At 44.8% G+C, this 13,804-nt stretch overlaps 1 protein-coding gene across 2 annotated transcripts in view; it reads right to left on the bottom strand.

The window, feature by feature from the left end:
* Positions 1-1,141: 1,141 nt before the first annotated feature.
* dync1h1 (dynein, cytoplasmic 1, heavy chain 1) overlaps positions 1,142-13,804 on the bottom strand; it is a 36,889-nt gene continuing 24,226 nt past the window's right edge. The window contains exons 52-78 of one of the 2 annotated variants that reach the window (XM_051869085.1): positions 13,341-13,536; positions 12,218-12,335; positions 11,933-12,148; positions 10,715-10,927; positions 10,507-10,634; positions 10,100-10,253; positions 9,866-10,012; positions 9,593-9,743; positions 9,263-9,516; positions 9,044-9,178; positions 8,756-8,850; positions 7,437-7,611; positions 7,280-7,355; positions 7,039-7,199; positions 6,847-6,958; positions 6,383-6,443; positions 6,160-6,283; positions 5,968-6,081; positions 5,647-5,817; positions 5,352-5,569; positions 5,033-5,136; positions 4,069-4,277; positions 3,536-3,689; positions 3,313-3,455; positions 1,804-1,972; positions 1,608-1,732; positions 1,142-1,525 (exon numbers count right to left, since the gene is read on the bottom strand). In XM_051869085.1, coding sequence (XP_051725045.1) covers positions 1,397-1,525; positions 1,608-1,732; positions 1,804-1,972; positions 3,313-3,455; positions 3,536-3,689; positions 4,069-4,277; positions 5,033-5,136; positions 5,352-5,569; positions 5,647-5,817; positions 5,968-6,081; positions 6,160-6,283; positions 6,383-6,443; positions 6,847-6,958; positions 7,039-7,199; positions 7,280-7,355; positions 7,437-7,611; positions 8,756-8,850; positions 9,044-9,178; positions 9,263-9,516; positions 9,593-9,743; positions 9,866-10,012; positions 10,100-10,253; positions 10,507-10,634; positions 10,715-10,927; positions 11,933-12,148; positions 12,218-12,335; positions 13,341-13,536 — 4,052 coding nt within the window. In that variant the 3' untranslated portion in view covers positions 1,142-1,396. The remainder of the gene's footprint in view (positions 1,526-1,607; positions 1,733-1,803; positions 1,973-3,312; positions 3,456-3,535; positions 3,690-4,068; positions 4,278-5,032; positions 5,137-5,351; positions 5,570-5,646; positions 5,818-5,967; positions 6,082-6,159; positions 6,284-6,382; positions 6,444-6,846; positions 6,959-7,038; positions 7,200-7,279; positions 7,356-7,436; positions 7,612-8,755; positions 8,851-9,043; positions 9,179-9,262; positions 9,517-9,592; positions 9,744-9,865; positions 10,013-10,099; positions 10,254-10,506; positions 10,635-10,714; positions 10,928-11,932; positions 12,149-12,217; positions 12,336-13,340; positions 13,537-13,804) is intronic. The other variant, XM_051869084.1, reaches the window with a different exon arrangement.

The following is a 13,804-nucleotide window of genomic DNA, read 5'->3' as shown; positions in this document are numbered from 1 at the left end:
AACATTGAACCAAACACTATAATAACATCTTAGTTGATCATTCAAGATACTTTATTTTTGACAAAACATCCCATGTTTCATTCGTGACTGCACAGTTTCGGTAGTGACAGTAATGTGTTGGTAGTGACCACATCACATGACAGGATTTAACTCACATACTAAAACACTCACGATTTGCATAACTGTACTAAAATTGTTTATTTCCCTCAAATAAATGATTGTGTTCCCTTTTGTCACTACCAAAACAGTCATGACCAAAACGTGTTGAAGTTTCGGTAGTGACAATTTTAGATAGTTTTGAGCCGCTCAAAGATGCTAATCAGCACATGGTTAGCTAGTGAGTTGTACACACACAAAAACTACATTTTATGGAATAACACACAAAAAGTTTGCTTAATTGCAGAAAAAGGTGTTTGTTAGTGACGTTCCTTAAAGTTCCACACAGATTCTCAGAGTTTTGAACACATTTAACTCAGAATGATGGATCTATCTACTGTGAAAGAGGCTATGAGAGGGAGGAACACAGGAATATTTCCTGATCAGAAATGCAGAAGTGTGTTAAAATCAGTCTCAGACAATGAAAAACACACACTGTTTCGGTAGTGACATGAACATGAGGGACACATTTTTTTTTTTTTTTAAACAAAGTTTCATGATTTGAAAAAAATATATTTTTAACTTCACTTCAACAACAACAACAAAAAAAATCTAAAATATATATTTTTAAAAACAATGGAAAAAAACTGCAAAAATTATTTCGATATTTTCACAAGTTGAGATTTAGGGGTCAGAGTTCAGGACAGACTCCTCCCAATTGAAAGTACCCAATAAATGATGATTTTATATATATTAATCTTACTGATATTTTAAATATTATTGTGGGATTCAATAGATAATAGAAGAATCTTAGTAAACATCTAACATTTGAATACTTAAATGCTTTTTAAATGTGTTTTTTGGTTGTGGGACAGCAGTTTACACCAGTTCTGTAGAATGACCCATACAGGCTATGAATATTTATTAATATATCTTTATATACGACTGCTGAGGTCCTGAGAGAGCTTTGCCTGTCTAAAGCTCACTTGACTTGACTTATGAATTCACATGTATGTTAAAGGATCCATACAGACACAAAACACACTTGAGGAATATTTGAACTTTATTGAAAACCACCAATCATGCAAAACTTCAAATCAACTTCCATTTTTCCATCTAAAACACACAGTTCCCATCCTCTCCACTAAAACATCCGTCGTCCAACATGCTTCTGACTTTCTAATCTCGTCCCAGAAAAAGACACGACATACACAGTTATGTTTTACTACATGCGGTTCTGCTGTCTACACTAGCAGGAGTGATTAATAAAGATAAGAGAGTTTGAGTGGTGAACCGTCATCTACTCGGTGCAGAGGACGGCGACGCCGCGCTCGTAGAAGTGATGCGGGTCTTCCTTGGTGGCGATGTCAAAATCAACAGTGAAAATGAGGTCGGCGCGCGTGAAGTTCAGATAGACGGGCAGCGTGACCTGCAGAGAGAGGAAGAGACCGTGAGTGAAGAGGAAGAACGACAGGAGCTCTGAGCAGCATTTGAGGAGCGTCAGCACTGACCATGTTCCTCTTCTCGCTGTTGCTCTGCTTCATCCAGCGCAGCTGCGTCAGCGGCAGTTCAGTGGAGATGGTGGTGGACAGCGAGAGCTTGTTGTTGGCACACGTGGCTCCCTGCAGCTTCAGACCTGCGGACAGACAGAGGTCAGTGAACACAGCGCTTCAGACGGAGCGCTTCTCTCGCAGGACTCGCTCTCACCCTTGATGCCGAAGCTGCAGGCGTCCAGCGCCGATCCCTGCGCAGACGTGACGTTGACCTCCAGACAGAGCTCCTCCAGAGACCAGCTGTTGACCTGCGCCACGTACTGACGCGTGGCCGTGATGTACGCCTCCGGCACAAACAGACTGCCCAGGTTCACGTGGATGTTCTGAAGGAGAGCGAGAACGAGTTCATGTATTATTAAGACTTTTTAATAAGGAAATTGGAAGGGAACGGAACATGTCAATGTGCTCTCTAAATTTCTAGGGAGAAACACAATGAGTTTAATTAGCAACACTTCAAAGTTTCAAAAAACACCTACCTACCAATTTCCATCTCTTTTAATTCATTTTACAAAAAAGAAAAACTTGAACATCTGTTCTCAACCACTAGAATATGAGACGATTGGACACCTGTTAGACCAGGTTAACGGAGGCCGATCGGAACGAAACTCGGTGGGCATGTTGACTCATGGGCCTAGAGGTCTGTGAGAATTTTGAAAAATCAGCCACTAGGTGGTGCTAACAAGTTTTACGCGTCTGTAATCACGTGGTGTTTCACACATCCACAAAATATTCATATCATTTGATAGATCTAATATACAGAACAACTTTGCCTCAAGAACCACTGCTGTCAATCAAATCATTCATTAAATATTGACGATTATGTAAAAATCCTACTTCTGCTAACTAGTCCTAGGTTTCTCACTCAATCTGAATAAAACCAGTGCAGGACAATTCTCTGGACGCTCCAGATCAATAATTATCACAAAAAAAAAAAAAAAAAAAAAAAAAAAAAACTTTACCCTTTGGGTAGCTATAACAGGGTCATTTAGAAAAGGGGTGTGGCCAAGTGCCCACAAAAGCCTATAAATCCTAAACAAACACTCAAAACTTCACAAAAATTGGTGAGCACATGCAGCATGTGACTCTAAAGAAGCATGCCAACGTTTATGAAGATCGGACTATAGGTGGCGCTATAACTTAAGCTTTAAAACCATATATTTCCTATGGTAAATTGCCTGTATTGGCTGTAAATGGTCTTTTCCTTCTATGATTAAAGTGGTCACATGCTTGCTAAATAAAACAATACTTTTTTACGCATGTGCCTTAAAACATTTGAACCCCGATAATTGCTGCTCGCAGCTGTATTTATTATTCCTTCTGATCACACTGCAAAAAATGATGTTCAAAATGAAGAACAAGAACTAATATCTGCCAATGGAGTCAGAAAAATCATCTTGTTTTCCCTTTGAATTAAGTTTATTTGGGCAGATATTAGTTCTTGTTCTTCATTTTGTTCCCTTTTTCAGAAAACGAGACTGAAGTCATTTCTCTTCTCCAGTAAATGTATCTTGATTTAAGAATGTTTAGATATTTGTGCTGGAAAACAAGACAGAAACACTGAGGAAGAACATCATTTTTTGAAGTTAATGCAACATTTATCACTGTAAAGCTGCTTTAATTTCTGCATTTGTGTGTTTAAGACACGCAGAATTTGTGAAGGCACCTTGAGCTCTTTAGCGCCGCCGCTGGCCGCTCCCTGCGAGATCTGCTGCAGCTGTTTGATCCTCTCACTGAAGTCGGCGACCCACTGGATGACGGTCATGGCCGCCGGGACGGTGTAGCGACACCAGCTGCGAGGCAGAATGCCTGTGGAAACACGACAGCGGCTTTAGTGACGAGACACGGCCGTGTGAAGCTAGAGGGGTCAGGGGTCAGAGCCGCAGTACCTCTGACCAGGTCGTTGATGAGGGTGCGCAGGACGTTGGTCTGCTTCTTCTTGCCCTCACACACCTGCACCACATCCGTCAGATCCTGACGCACGTCCTGCAGCATCCGCACACCCATCTTCACCTCACGCTCGAAGAAGCGGAACAGAGGGTCCTGCGGAGGAACACACGCTTCATCAATCCGGACACTATTAATTGCATAATTTGTAACAATATTTTCTTAAAGGGGACCTTCCACAAGAAATAATATAAGTCTCTGGTGTCTCCAGAATGTGAAGTTTCAGCTCAAAATACCCCACAGATCATTTATTATAGCTTGTCAAATTTGCCCCTATTTGGGGCCCCCTTTCCAGAAACAGGCGGAGCTTTAACAGCTCGCGCTTCGGTCGCTCAACAACAAAGCTGGAGAATCTCACGCAGCCAAAATGAGGATTGTCAGTAACGGTGTTCAGCCTTACATTGTTCAAACCGGAGTCGACACTGATGGAATGTGTTCAGGGTAAACCTGAGGCTCATGGCGTTTCCCAGCATACCTTGATGTTCTCCACGGTGCGTTTGAGTGGACTGACGGCCTCGGGGATGAGCAGCAGCCAGTTGCGGGCGGTGGTGTGAAGCGTCCTCATCCAGGCCGGCTGCGCATCAGACGATGAGGTTGTGCGCTGCTTCTTCTCTGTCTCATAGGCCAGATCGTCCTCATCCTCCAACATCTGCATTTTCAACAGCTTTCCCATCATGTCAATGCCTGAGCGGGAGGAGGAAGTGAGGTACGGGAGGGAGACAGCCCACAGGAAGTGAAGGAGGGAGATCAAATTAACAGTTGGACAAACTTAAACGTTCAAGCATTGTGTTGTTAATAAGGAAGTTTGAGTGCTGAAAACCTGACGGAAGTGACTGGAAGACTTGCCACGGTCTAATAAAAGATGATTTTTTAATCAGGAAAACAATGATGAAACTTATTTGGTGTGAATGAAGTGTTTTTCTTGTACTGGTTGAGTAAACAATTATTAAGCACTTTAATTTAAAAATGAAACTGCAAAAATAATCTACTGAGATCGAAGCGCCTTGCGTTATAGTTGTAGAGTCAAATTAGCAACCAGCCGTATGACGGGTTTGCTGAAAACGATGGCAAGTCCAGCTACAGGCGGACACAAGGGCAGTGCTGAGGACGACATGCACTCCAGCAGGACTGAACTGAACCAAAGGAACAGAAACAGCATCACAACAAACAGAAAGCAAAGGGTGGAGGTGATGGACGGTGACATGACGGCAGTGAAATACAGCTCCTGGAGGCTGAGGATCAGAAGGACACCCGCTCCAGTGTGTGCGGCCCGATTACAGCACACACACACTCGAGCAGGTATGTGTCCCGTCCCAAACACAGATGAGGAAGAGTCGAGAGATGAAAGCCCGTGGAAACTGACAGAATGACCTCGAAACAGAGAGAGATGAAGACAAGAAGAGTCATGAGTAAACGCCCAATCGCAGTGACGCTCATACCCTGAGTCGTGAGCAGGACCTTCTCCGCGTTACTCGGCAAACCCAGCCATGATGGAGTCTGAGTGTCCGGCAGCAGCTCCACCCAGTGAATGAACTCCTCGCGCCTGACACACACAAACACAGTTAATACCAGTGCTTTATACAGGACAGACCGATCAAAACAGCTTGATGTCGCAAAATTAATCATTTATGAAACTGATTCAATTTCAGATGTAAAGCAGCTCTATAAAAGACAACAGAGTCATTACTCAGATCAATTCAGTTCAGTGTCGATTCACTTCAGTTCAATAACAGTGTAAAGAAGCTTTTCAGAACTGACCGGATGCCGTCGGGCATCTTGATGTCCTTGTGACCGTCCACTTTGAGCGCCAGCTTGAACTCGCTGTCGAAGCTGCTGGTGGTGAAGAGACGGTCCAGGAAGGTGTTGAGGAGCCGCTGGTCGAACTCGTTGTCGATGCGGCCGCCGTAGATGGACTGGGCCATCAGGGTCTTCAGCGCCGCCCACGGGATCTTATCCGGAGAGATGTTCTGCCGACCCTGTGGAGAAGGACAGATGCTCTGAGTCTCTGTGCTCAACAACAACAGCGACAACAACACGACAAACACGCTCAGACCTTCGCCGTATCGTCCAGCCAGGTGTCGATGGTGTCGCAGGCCGAGCGCAGGTCAGACTCTCCAAACTCGTACTTCTTGGACCAGCCGAGCGGAGCGTAACGGAGGCGCTCCTGGATGACGGCGTGGAACCAGGCCAGGAGGAAGTACAAGCGAGCTCTTTCGTTTGGAGACTGTGAGAGAAGAACAACAGCATGATAAACCAGAGAACCGCTAAAGCCGTTGGCAGTGAGACGAACATTTGACACCTTCATTCTTCTAATGAAGAAAAATGAGTGTGTATAAAAAAAACCAACAGACTGTTTGACAATTTGGGATCTCACCTTGCACATGCGCGCCACAGGAATATTGCTGAACGTGCGCAGCATGTTGGCCTTCATACCAGGAGGAGGCTCAAACACAAAGATGCGTCCGGCTCGCAGCAGGTTCACAGGGACCTGAGGGAGAAGATCAATCATCAGACAATGCGTTCATGACACCACAGCACAGACAGAGCAGAGGAAGTGATGCTTGACCTTCGGGTTGATCTCCATGGTGAGGAAGAGGCGGAAACTGGCATGCGGCTGCATGGAGTGGAGCTTCTTCTCCAGCTGCATCAGCCAACCAGGAGCCAGATGAACGTTCTCCAACATCACCCACCTCAAACACAAAACACACACACACACACACACACACACACACACGTGAGAGCAGATCGAGATCACCGGTAGAGCATGTGACGATCGGCTGCTCGCTCACCTGCCAGACTTCACCGCTGTGTTGATGTCTCGGTCTGCCTTATTGAAGCCTTCAGCAGAACCTGTAGATGGACAAATGCGAGTTCTGGTCACACAGTTAAGTGGAACTTGTCTGTCATATAGGCTAGATATAAAATTATAATGAGAACATTATTATAATTGTGTGTTTGGGACCAGGCTTTAATGCTGAGACTTTTGTTTTTGTAATCTGGCTGACAAAAAATTGGATTCCTCAGCCAATATATATCGGTTATCGGCTTTAAATATAAAGAATTATCAGTATCGGCCATTTTCATATCGGTGCATCCCATAATTGTTAGTTCACATTAACTAATATAATTCAGAATTGTGAGAGATTTTTATTTTTTATTCCCTGGCGGAAACAAGCTTCCATAGTTTAATCCAGTGTTTTATAGCTGTTTTCCCAGTCAGTCTGGATGTTTGTGGCGGGACTGAAGCTCTTACCGATGGAGATGGAGGTGATGTGTTTGTTCTGCTCGGCGGCGAGATCCCGCACCAGACCGCTGGCGTCATATCCGGGCACAGAGCACATGAGCACCGGCGTCCCCGGCTTCACCTGCACACAAACACAACGCACTGATGCAGGATCCGCAGGAGTCACTGTGACGGCACACGCGACCGCACACGGGTCGTTACCTCATTGTCTACGATGTTGGCCAGGTCCAGCGGCTGATCGATGATGGCCATGAAGTTTTCTCCCATGACTTTAGACACAAAGATGTGCGACATGGCCAGCAGACGATCGGGTCTGAACGCCTGGATCAGCAGCAGCTGGTGCACGGCCTGACCAATTACAGCTGAGGACAGACATCAACAAACTCATGTCACATCTGCAGATGTTCACAGGACGCTGCGTGTCAAATGCATTCAGACTCACTGGACGTCTTTTCCTCGCTCCACAGGTACGGCACAGACAGCTCCGGCGAGTTGCTCTCCAGCCACATGAAGATTTGCTGGAATACAGAAAGGCGTCACATGTTCAGAAGTGCTGCGTGAGAGCAGATTGCGTACAGAACAGACGGAGAGACGCTCACCTCGTCGGCCTGGACTTTGGACACCAGGTCTTTGAACGCAGGCAGACGGCTGAGGCGCACCATAGCTTCGGACTGCTCGCCGCTCAGACCTTTCACCTTCGGCACGGTCGTCCCACTCAACACGATCTCTTTCCCACGCAAGAAGTGCTGGAACTCTGCGTCGTATGACGGTTCGCTGGGAAACACGAGGGCAAAGAGTGGGAGAAACATCAGACGTCTGATCTTCACATTCACCTATAGTTCATGTGTCGCTGACAGCGGCTCGCTAGCTGATTTCAGACCTTAAAAGTGTCTGAAACTGAACCTCAGGCTCATCAGAGTTTGTGATTATTGTGCGTTTGGATCAGATGGGAGCAGTTCTTCTGCTTTACTGATTGAAAGAGCAGAAGCTGATTTCTGCCACTTCAGTTCTCCAGCGACTTTGTAAATGAGACTTAAAGCGTTAGTTGTTCCAAACCCATAAAACTTGTTTATCAGAGATTTCTGTCCCTCCATTGAAAGTCTATTCAAACTACGACACTTCAAAACGTTCATAAAGTGATCATAAAATAAATGCATATGAATGGAGCGGTTTCATTCACACAATCGCTTTATATGATGAACAGATTTAATTCAGGCTTCTATTTACATATGAACATTGATCAGCAACTCAAATATGGTGAACTGAAGCTCAAGAACCAATCAGGTTCATTCTTGTGATTAAAGGATTAGTTCACTTCAGAATTCGCTCTGTGACGTGCCACGCATTACGTAATCACGTTGTGACGTAGGTGGAAGTACCGATCCAGTGTCTACAAAGCGATCGTGTAAAGACTAAGTCAAATGCCCTTTACAAAAAAAAGGTAAAACAACGAAGTCGGAGGAGAAAATGAGACGGAGTTTTTTGCAGTACTTCCACCTACGTCACGCGTGACCTTTCCAACATGATTACGTAATGCGTGGAGCATCACAGAGCAGTGCAAGACGAGCATTTGTGGTTAAAAAGTATATATTTTTATTTTTTTTAGAAAATGCCCGATGGTTTCTCTAGATAAGACTCTTATTCCTCGTCTGGGATCATGTAGAGCTCTTTGAAGCTGCACTGAAACTGACATTTGGACCTTCAACCCGTTGAACCCCAGTGAAGTCCACTATATGGAGAAAAATCCTGGAATGTTTTCCTTAATTTCTTTTTGACTGAAGAAAGAAACATCTTGGATGACATGGGGGTGAGTAAATTATCAGGAAATTTTCTTTCTGAAGTGAACTAATATTTTGGCAGCCTTACAAATGAAAAAAGTGCTTTTATGAAGTTGTGTTTCCATCCTGTAGTTCAGTACCTGGTCAGGCCCTTCAGGTTGATTCGGGCGAGCAGCACGGCAAACGTGATGTGATCTTGATGCAGCATTCCTCGAGCGACTCGGTTAAATGCGCCCTAAAGAGAAAAACCATTTCAGAAATGAAATCTGTTCATGTGTTCATCAAAGTTCAGCAGCAAAATACCAGTAAATGGAGTCAGATGAACTGTGTTTGCATCATTTAACACTTGCAGGTTTGAAATACAAACAACTAGTTTTATGCAGAGTGTTTTTATAACATTTATTAAGCTGTGGAAGGCGGTTCCTCACCTGGAACAGGTCTTTGGTGATGTGCGTCAGACGCTGCGTGTGGTCGCTCACGCTCTTCAGGTTGGAGTTCTCGTATAACACCGTGTGGTAGATGTCCAGGAAGAAGTGCAGCGAGTACTGGTACAGGAAGTGCATCTGCGCAAGAGACAAATCCAGCATGAAGAGTGACCGATGCAATTAACACAAACACACACACACAATCATTAACAGACATGTGACCTGGTTCAGAGCCTCCATGGTGAAGTAGATGCTGCTGCAAGCAGAGGCCAGCGACAGGTACTGCTGAGACACAGACTCCACTTCCTGCATCACGATGTCCGTTTCCTCCACTTTCCTGGTCACTTCTGCCGCCTCCTTCTTCAGGTTCTCCAGGGTGGTGATGATGGTGTCGTCGTCCAGGATGCGACCCTTGACCTCGTTCAGCGCCTGCAGCAGAGATTTCTCCAGCTGACGCAGACGCAGCTGGAATTCACCTGAGCGGAGGGAACAAAACGGCTTTAGCACAAGTCGACGGGACGTCCTGCGGCGCTCTCGCTCTCCATCACTCACCCTGAAGCTTCAGCAGGTCTGATCGCTTCTCATCCACATCGGGACGCTCGGCCTTCAGAACCTCGTTCAGACACTGGCTCTGCAGGCTGCTGCGGGTCACGGTGAAGTTCACGAAGGTCACACGTGAGCAGAGGTCGGGAGGGAACTCCACCTGCAGAGACAGGACACGATTCGAACGTTATTACTTGTGTTAGGACTGCTTAATTCTGTGATTAAAAATGACCAATCAGAGGCATTAAACCCAGACAGCGTGAGAGACATGAGATCATGTACCGTCGGGTCTCGTGTGGAGAGGAAGATGACGAAGGAAGGAGACAGATCGATGTCCTGATCTCCGAGGGTGATGAGAACACGGCCGCCAGTTCGCCGCACCTCTCTGTTGAGCACCGGGTTCAATATGGGGTCGTAACTCTCCACGTCCTGAGAGACACGGGGAAAAACACATGAGTGAGAGATGAAGGACGGATGGTCAATAAAAGAGCCTGAATCTGTCGGATCGACCCGTACCTGCACCAACAGAGGGTTGCCGAATCTCAGAGCGCTCTCCAAGTTCTTCCTGAAGGCATCGTCCAGAAAGCTGGTGCGGGTGATCTTTCTGTCTTTATATTCGTTCATGATGAACTCTGTGGCCTGACCGGATGGATCGATGATCAGCGGATACCTGAGGGACAAACAGGAGAGTCCTTCAGTCACCCAGCAAACATCTCAAGTGTAAAAAAGGTTTCTCATGGGAATAATAATAATAATAATAATAATAATAATATTAAAAACTTGTGTCATCCTGGAATGACACATTTAAACAATCTGGAACGTCAATGTGAAAAATTATGAAAACTTCTCCCAACACTGGGACTGATTTCATGGCACTCTGTTGGGATTTATCGATCCATTGTCGTGTGTATGCAGACACTCACCGGTTGAACCTCTTCAGCATGATGGCGTTCTCCGTGCAGAGGTCGTCGGCCGGCAGCGAGTTGGCCTGCCAGCGCAGTCTCTCGTCCGCATTGGACAGATATTCAGTCCTGGCGATGTCTGTGCGGAACTACATGGGAGAAGATCACAGGGTTAGACGGCTCAGAATGGACTGATCCAACTCTACTCTGGTATAAACGTCGTCTGCACCTGAACATTGGCCTGCTGCAGGTGATGAGACCAGGTGGTGAAGAGGTTCTGTCTCATCTGCTGATCAAAATAACCAGCGTAAGCCACGAAGGCGGCGGAGAGGAGACAGTCGCCTGCGATGGTGGACATCTGGTTCTTGAAGGTCTCGCTGGTCTTTTCCCATCGCTCCCGCTCAGCAGATAAACTCTTCAGCAGGGCTGTGCTGCGGTTCACCTGCACCAATCAGAGATCACAGAGATTACCAGATGAACAACAGTTAGGACAGATTAATACAACTTCAGTTCCTGAAGAGAAAGGGCTGCTTTTAAAGGCTTTTGTGAGCTACCTGAAAAGGTTATGTTCTTTTCTACTACAAAAATCTCACACAAAGTTCAAATGAGAGTTAGATGAAAGAACAAGCCGATAAATCAGGAATGCTAACTGATCCAAAACAGGAGTGTTTTATGGTCTCTCCTGTTCTACATGTACATTTATTCATTTAACAGATGCTTTTATCCAAAGTGACTTAAAATGAGGAACAACTAAAAGGAAGAAAAGCTTATCATGCTAATTGGTTAGTTGTAAAAGTTGCTTCAGTTCCAGATATTGAGTATTTCTGAGAATAATCTAATCTGAAGTTATTAAAAATATAACATGCGGTGCATTTCTACAAAAATTCTCCATTTTGAGATGATTCTCACTTCAACTATGGAACTTCAGCATCTGCGTGAACACACGTCTTCCCAGTGGCACAACAAGATGAGTGACAGTTGCCTGAGCCAGAGATTGTGGGTTCGAGTCCTGTGTGGGACAACTTTATACAATTGTGTGTAATGTGTCACTTTAATTTCTTTATTATCCGGGTAGACGTTGTCCTAATCTTTCTTCCTCTTGGATTAGAAATAAGTCTGTTTTTGTTCATTTGGCATTTGTTCTGATCTCATTTGAGTTCATACTCATCTGCACTTCTGAATCAGTTATTTTTAATGTATGTTCAATTTTTGCTGTTTTTGTTCTTCCTGCTCTACATTGCACTACAGCCCTTTCAGGGTCTTGGCCCCGCATCACTGCTTGCAGCTATATTTTCATATTGTATTCTTCTTAAATGGATTTTACAGCATGATTTCTGTATTCTTTGTTTTTTATTTGATCCTTGTAAAGCACTTTGAGATTCAACTTTAAGGCTCTACAGAAAATAAAGTTTGTTATTATGAGTAAGAGTGAGTGTTGTGGTTGTACCTTGGCCTCCACGGCGGCCAGATCAGCTTTGATGGCCTGCGCCTCAGAGATGAGCACGGCGTACTCCTCCTTATAACGTGCGATGCTAGCCTCCAGATCCCGGATCATCTGCTCCACCTCTTCGGCCTTCGTCTTGTTGTCTTTAGCGTCGTCCTCCAGCTTCTGCAGCTCGTTCCTCAAGGGCTCCACCCGCTTCAGCATGTCTGCGTAATTCAACTGAACACAGAGCCAGAGATCAGAGATCAGCCGCTGCACTCAGAGGAGCTTCAGCGGTCAGAGCCGTACCTGAGCGATCGCCCACTTGACCATCGGCCCGCAGGCCAGAGATGCCCGGTTGACCTGCTCATAGTTGTAGCTTGGGTTAGACATGTAGTTCTTCTTCATCTTCTCACGGATGGAGTCACTAGGACACGCAGAGAGTGTGTTAGAACAAGGCCGACTGTTATCTCATGACACAGAACAAAGAATGGAGTCACACAGTGTCCTGACCAGACGAGAGACGCCATCAAAGGCGTCTTTTCCACGTTAATCAGAGTTTCTGCACAATGGTGATACACAGCAAGCGATTCTGTTTTAGAAACAGTTTCTATTTCTGCGATGTCGCAGCTGGAACAACAACATTCAAAGACAATAATAATGTCAGGTTTTTATTATGTGCTTTATTTAATGTTAAAAGTGTCTTTTATAAATCTTTTATAGCTGTACTGAAAGTGATCTGAGCAATAATTCACCTCAGATTTTAAAAATGAAAGGAAACAACGTTCAAACTGTGAACAAACAAGTGTGTCCATGACAAAGATTGTTTCAGTCACTGATATATGTATTTTTAATCATGTTAAATTGGTGTAATATTTATGGATTTGATTATTTGCGCTTGCCTACACGCTCTTCTGATTGGCTGTGATTTTTGATTTAGCGCGTCTGGTTAGGACACTGTAAAGCATCGACACACGTGCAAACAATGTTTTCATAAAAACCTTCAAACAGACACACATTATCTCAGTGATTCACAAACTTTTTCAACCCCTTTGAGCTAAAATATTTTCTTAAAGTGCCCTTGAAGTTAATATTTTAATCATTTAACAACACATTCACATGTAAACGGGTCTCTGATTTTCGGTTAATGGTCACATGATGAATTTTGCAACATTGGCAGTTATTGAACTGAACTGATCTGAATAATGACTCTATTGTCTTCTGTAGAGCTGCTTTATTGCTGAATTTCTCTCATATTTGATGAAGTTTGCATCATTGATTCTGTTATTTACCTGTTTATTACTGTGAAGCTGCTTTGAAACACAGTATGTGTTGTGAAAAGCGCTATAGAAAAACTTGAACTAAACTGAACTGTGGCATAGGAGAGAGCCCGTCTCATACCTGAGAGGAAGGTGTAAGGAGATGATAATACCTCATGTCCTCAGAGACAAAGTTGACTATGCTGGAGATGAAATTGTCTCTGATAATAACTTGTCTGATCTTTTTCCAGTCATTAGTTTCCTCGCCGAGCAAGAGGCAGATCGACTCTAGAGCCAGTTTAACGGCTGCCGGTGGGTTTGCCATAGCGCGCACTTCAACAAGGTGCTGCTTCTTTATCGAGCTGACGGCTAGAGAGGGAATGGAGGGGTTTTTAGGACCACGAGGACAAACGGGTTCATGCGGTGGGAGCAGAGCAGCTGCGGCGCCAGAAAGAGGGACCGAGTCACGTGACCTGCCAGTGTCGGGTCAGTAGCTTAGTTTCCATCCATCTATTTTTACCTATTATCAGCAGAGGCTGTGATTGGATAACTGGACTAACCAGCGGACCAATGGCATCACAGCATCTCAAAAGTTTTATGCGATATTCCAATTTTGTTAAATTAGCTACTGTGGATG

Source organism: Ctenopharyngodon idella, chromosome 17 (genome assembly GCF_019924925.1).
Source record: "Ctenopharyngodon idella isolate HZGC_01 chromosome 17, HZGC01, whole genome shotgun sequence".
NCBI lineage: Eukaryota > Metazoa > Chordata > Actinopteri > Cypriniformes > Xenocyprididae > Ctenopharyngodon > Ctenopharyngodon idella.
The sequence above is the reverse complement of the archived record's forward strand: the minus strand, read 5'-3'. Positions and strand labels throughout refer to the sequence as shown.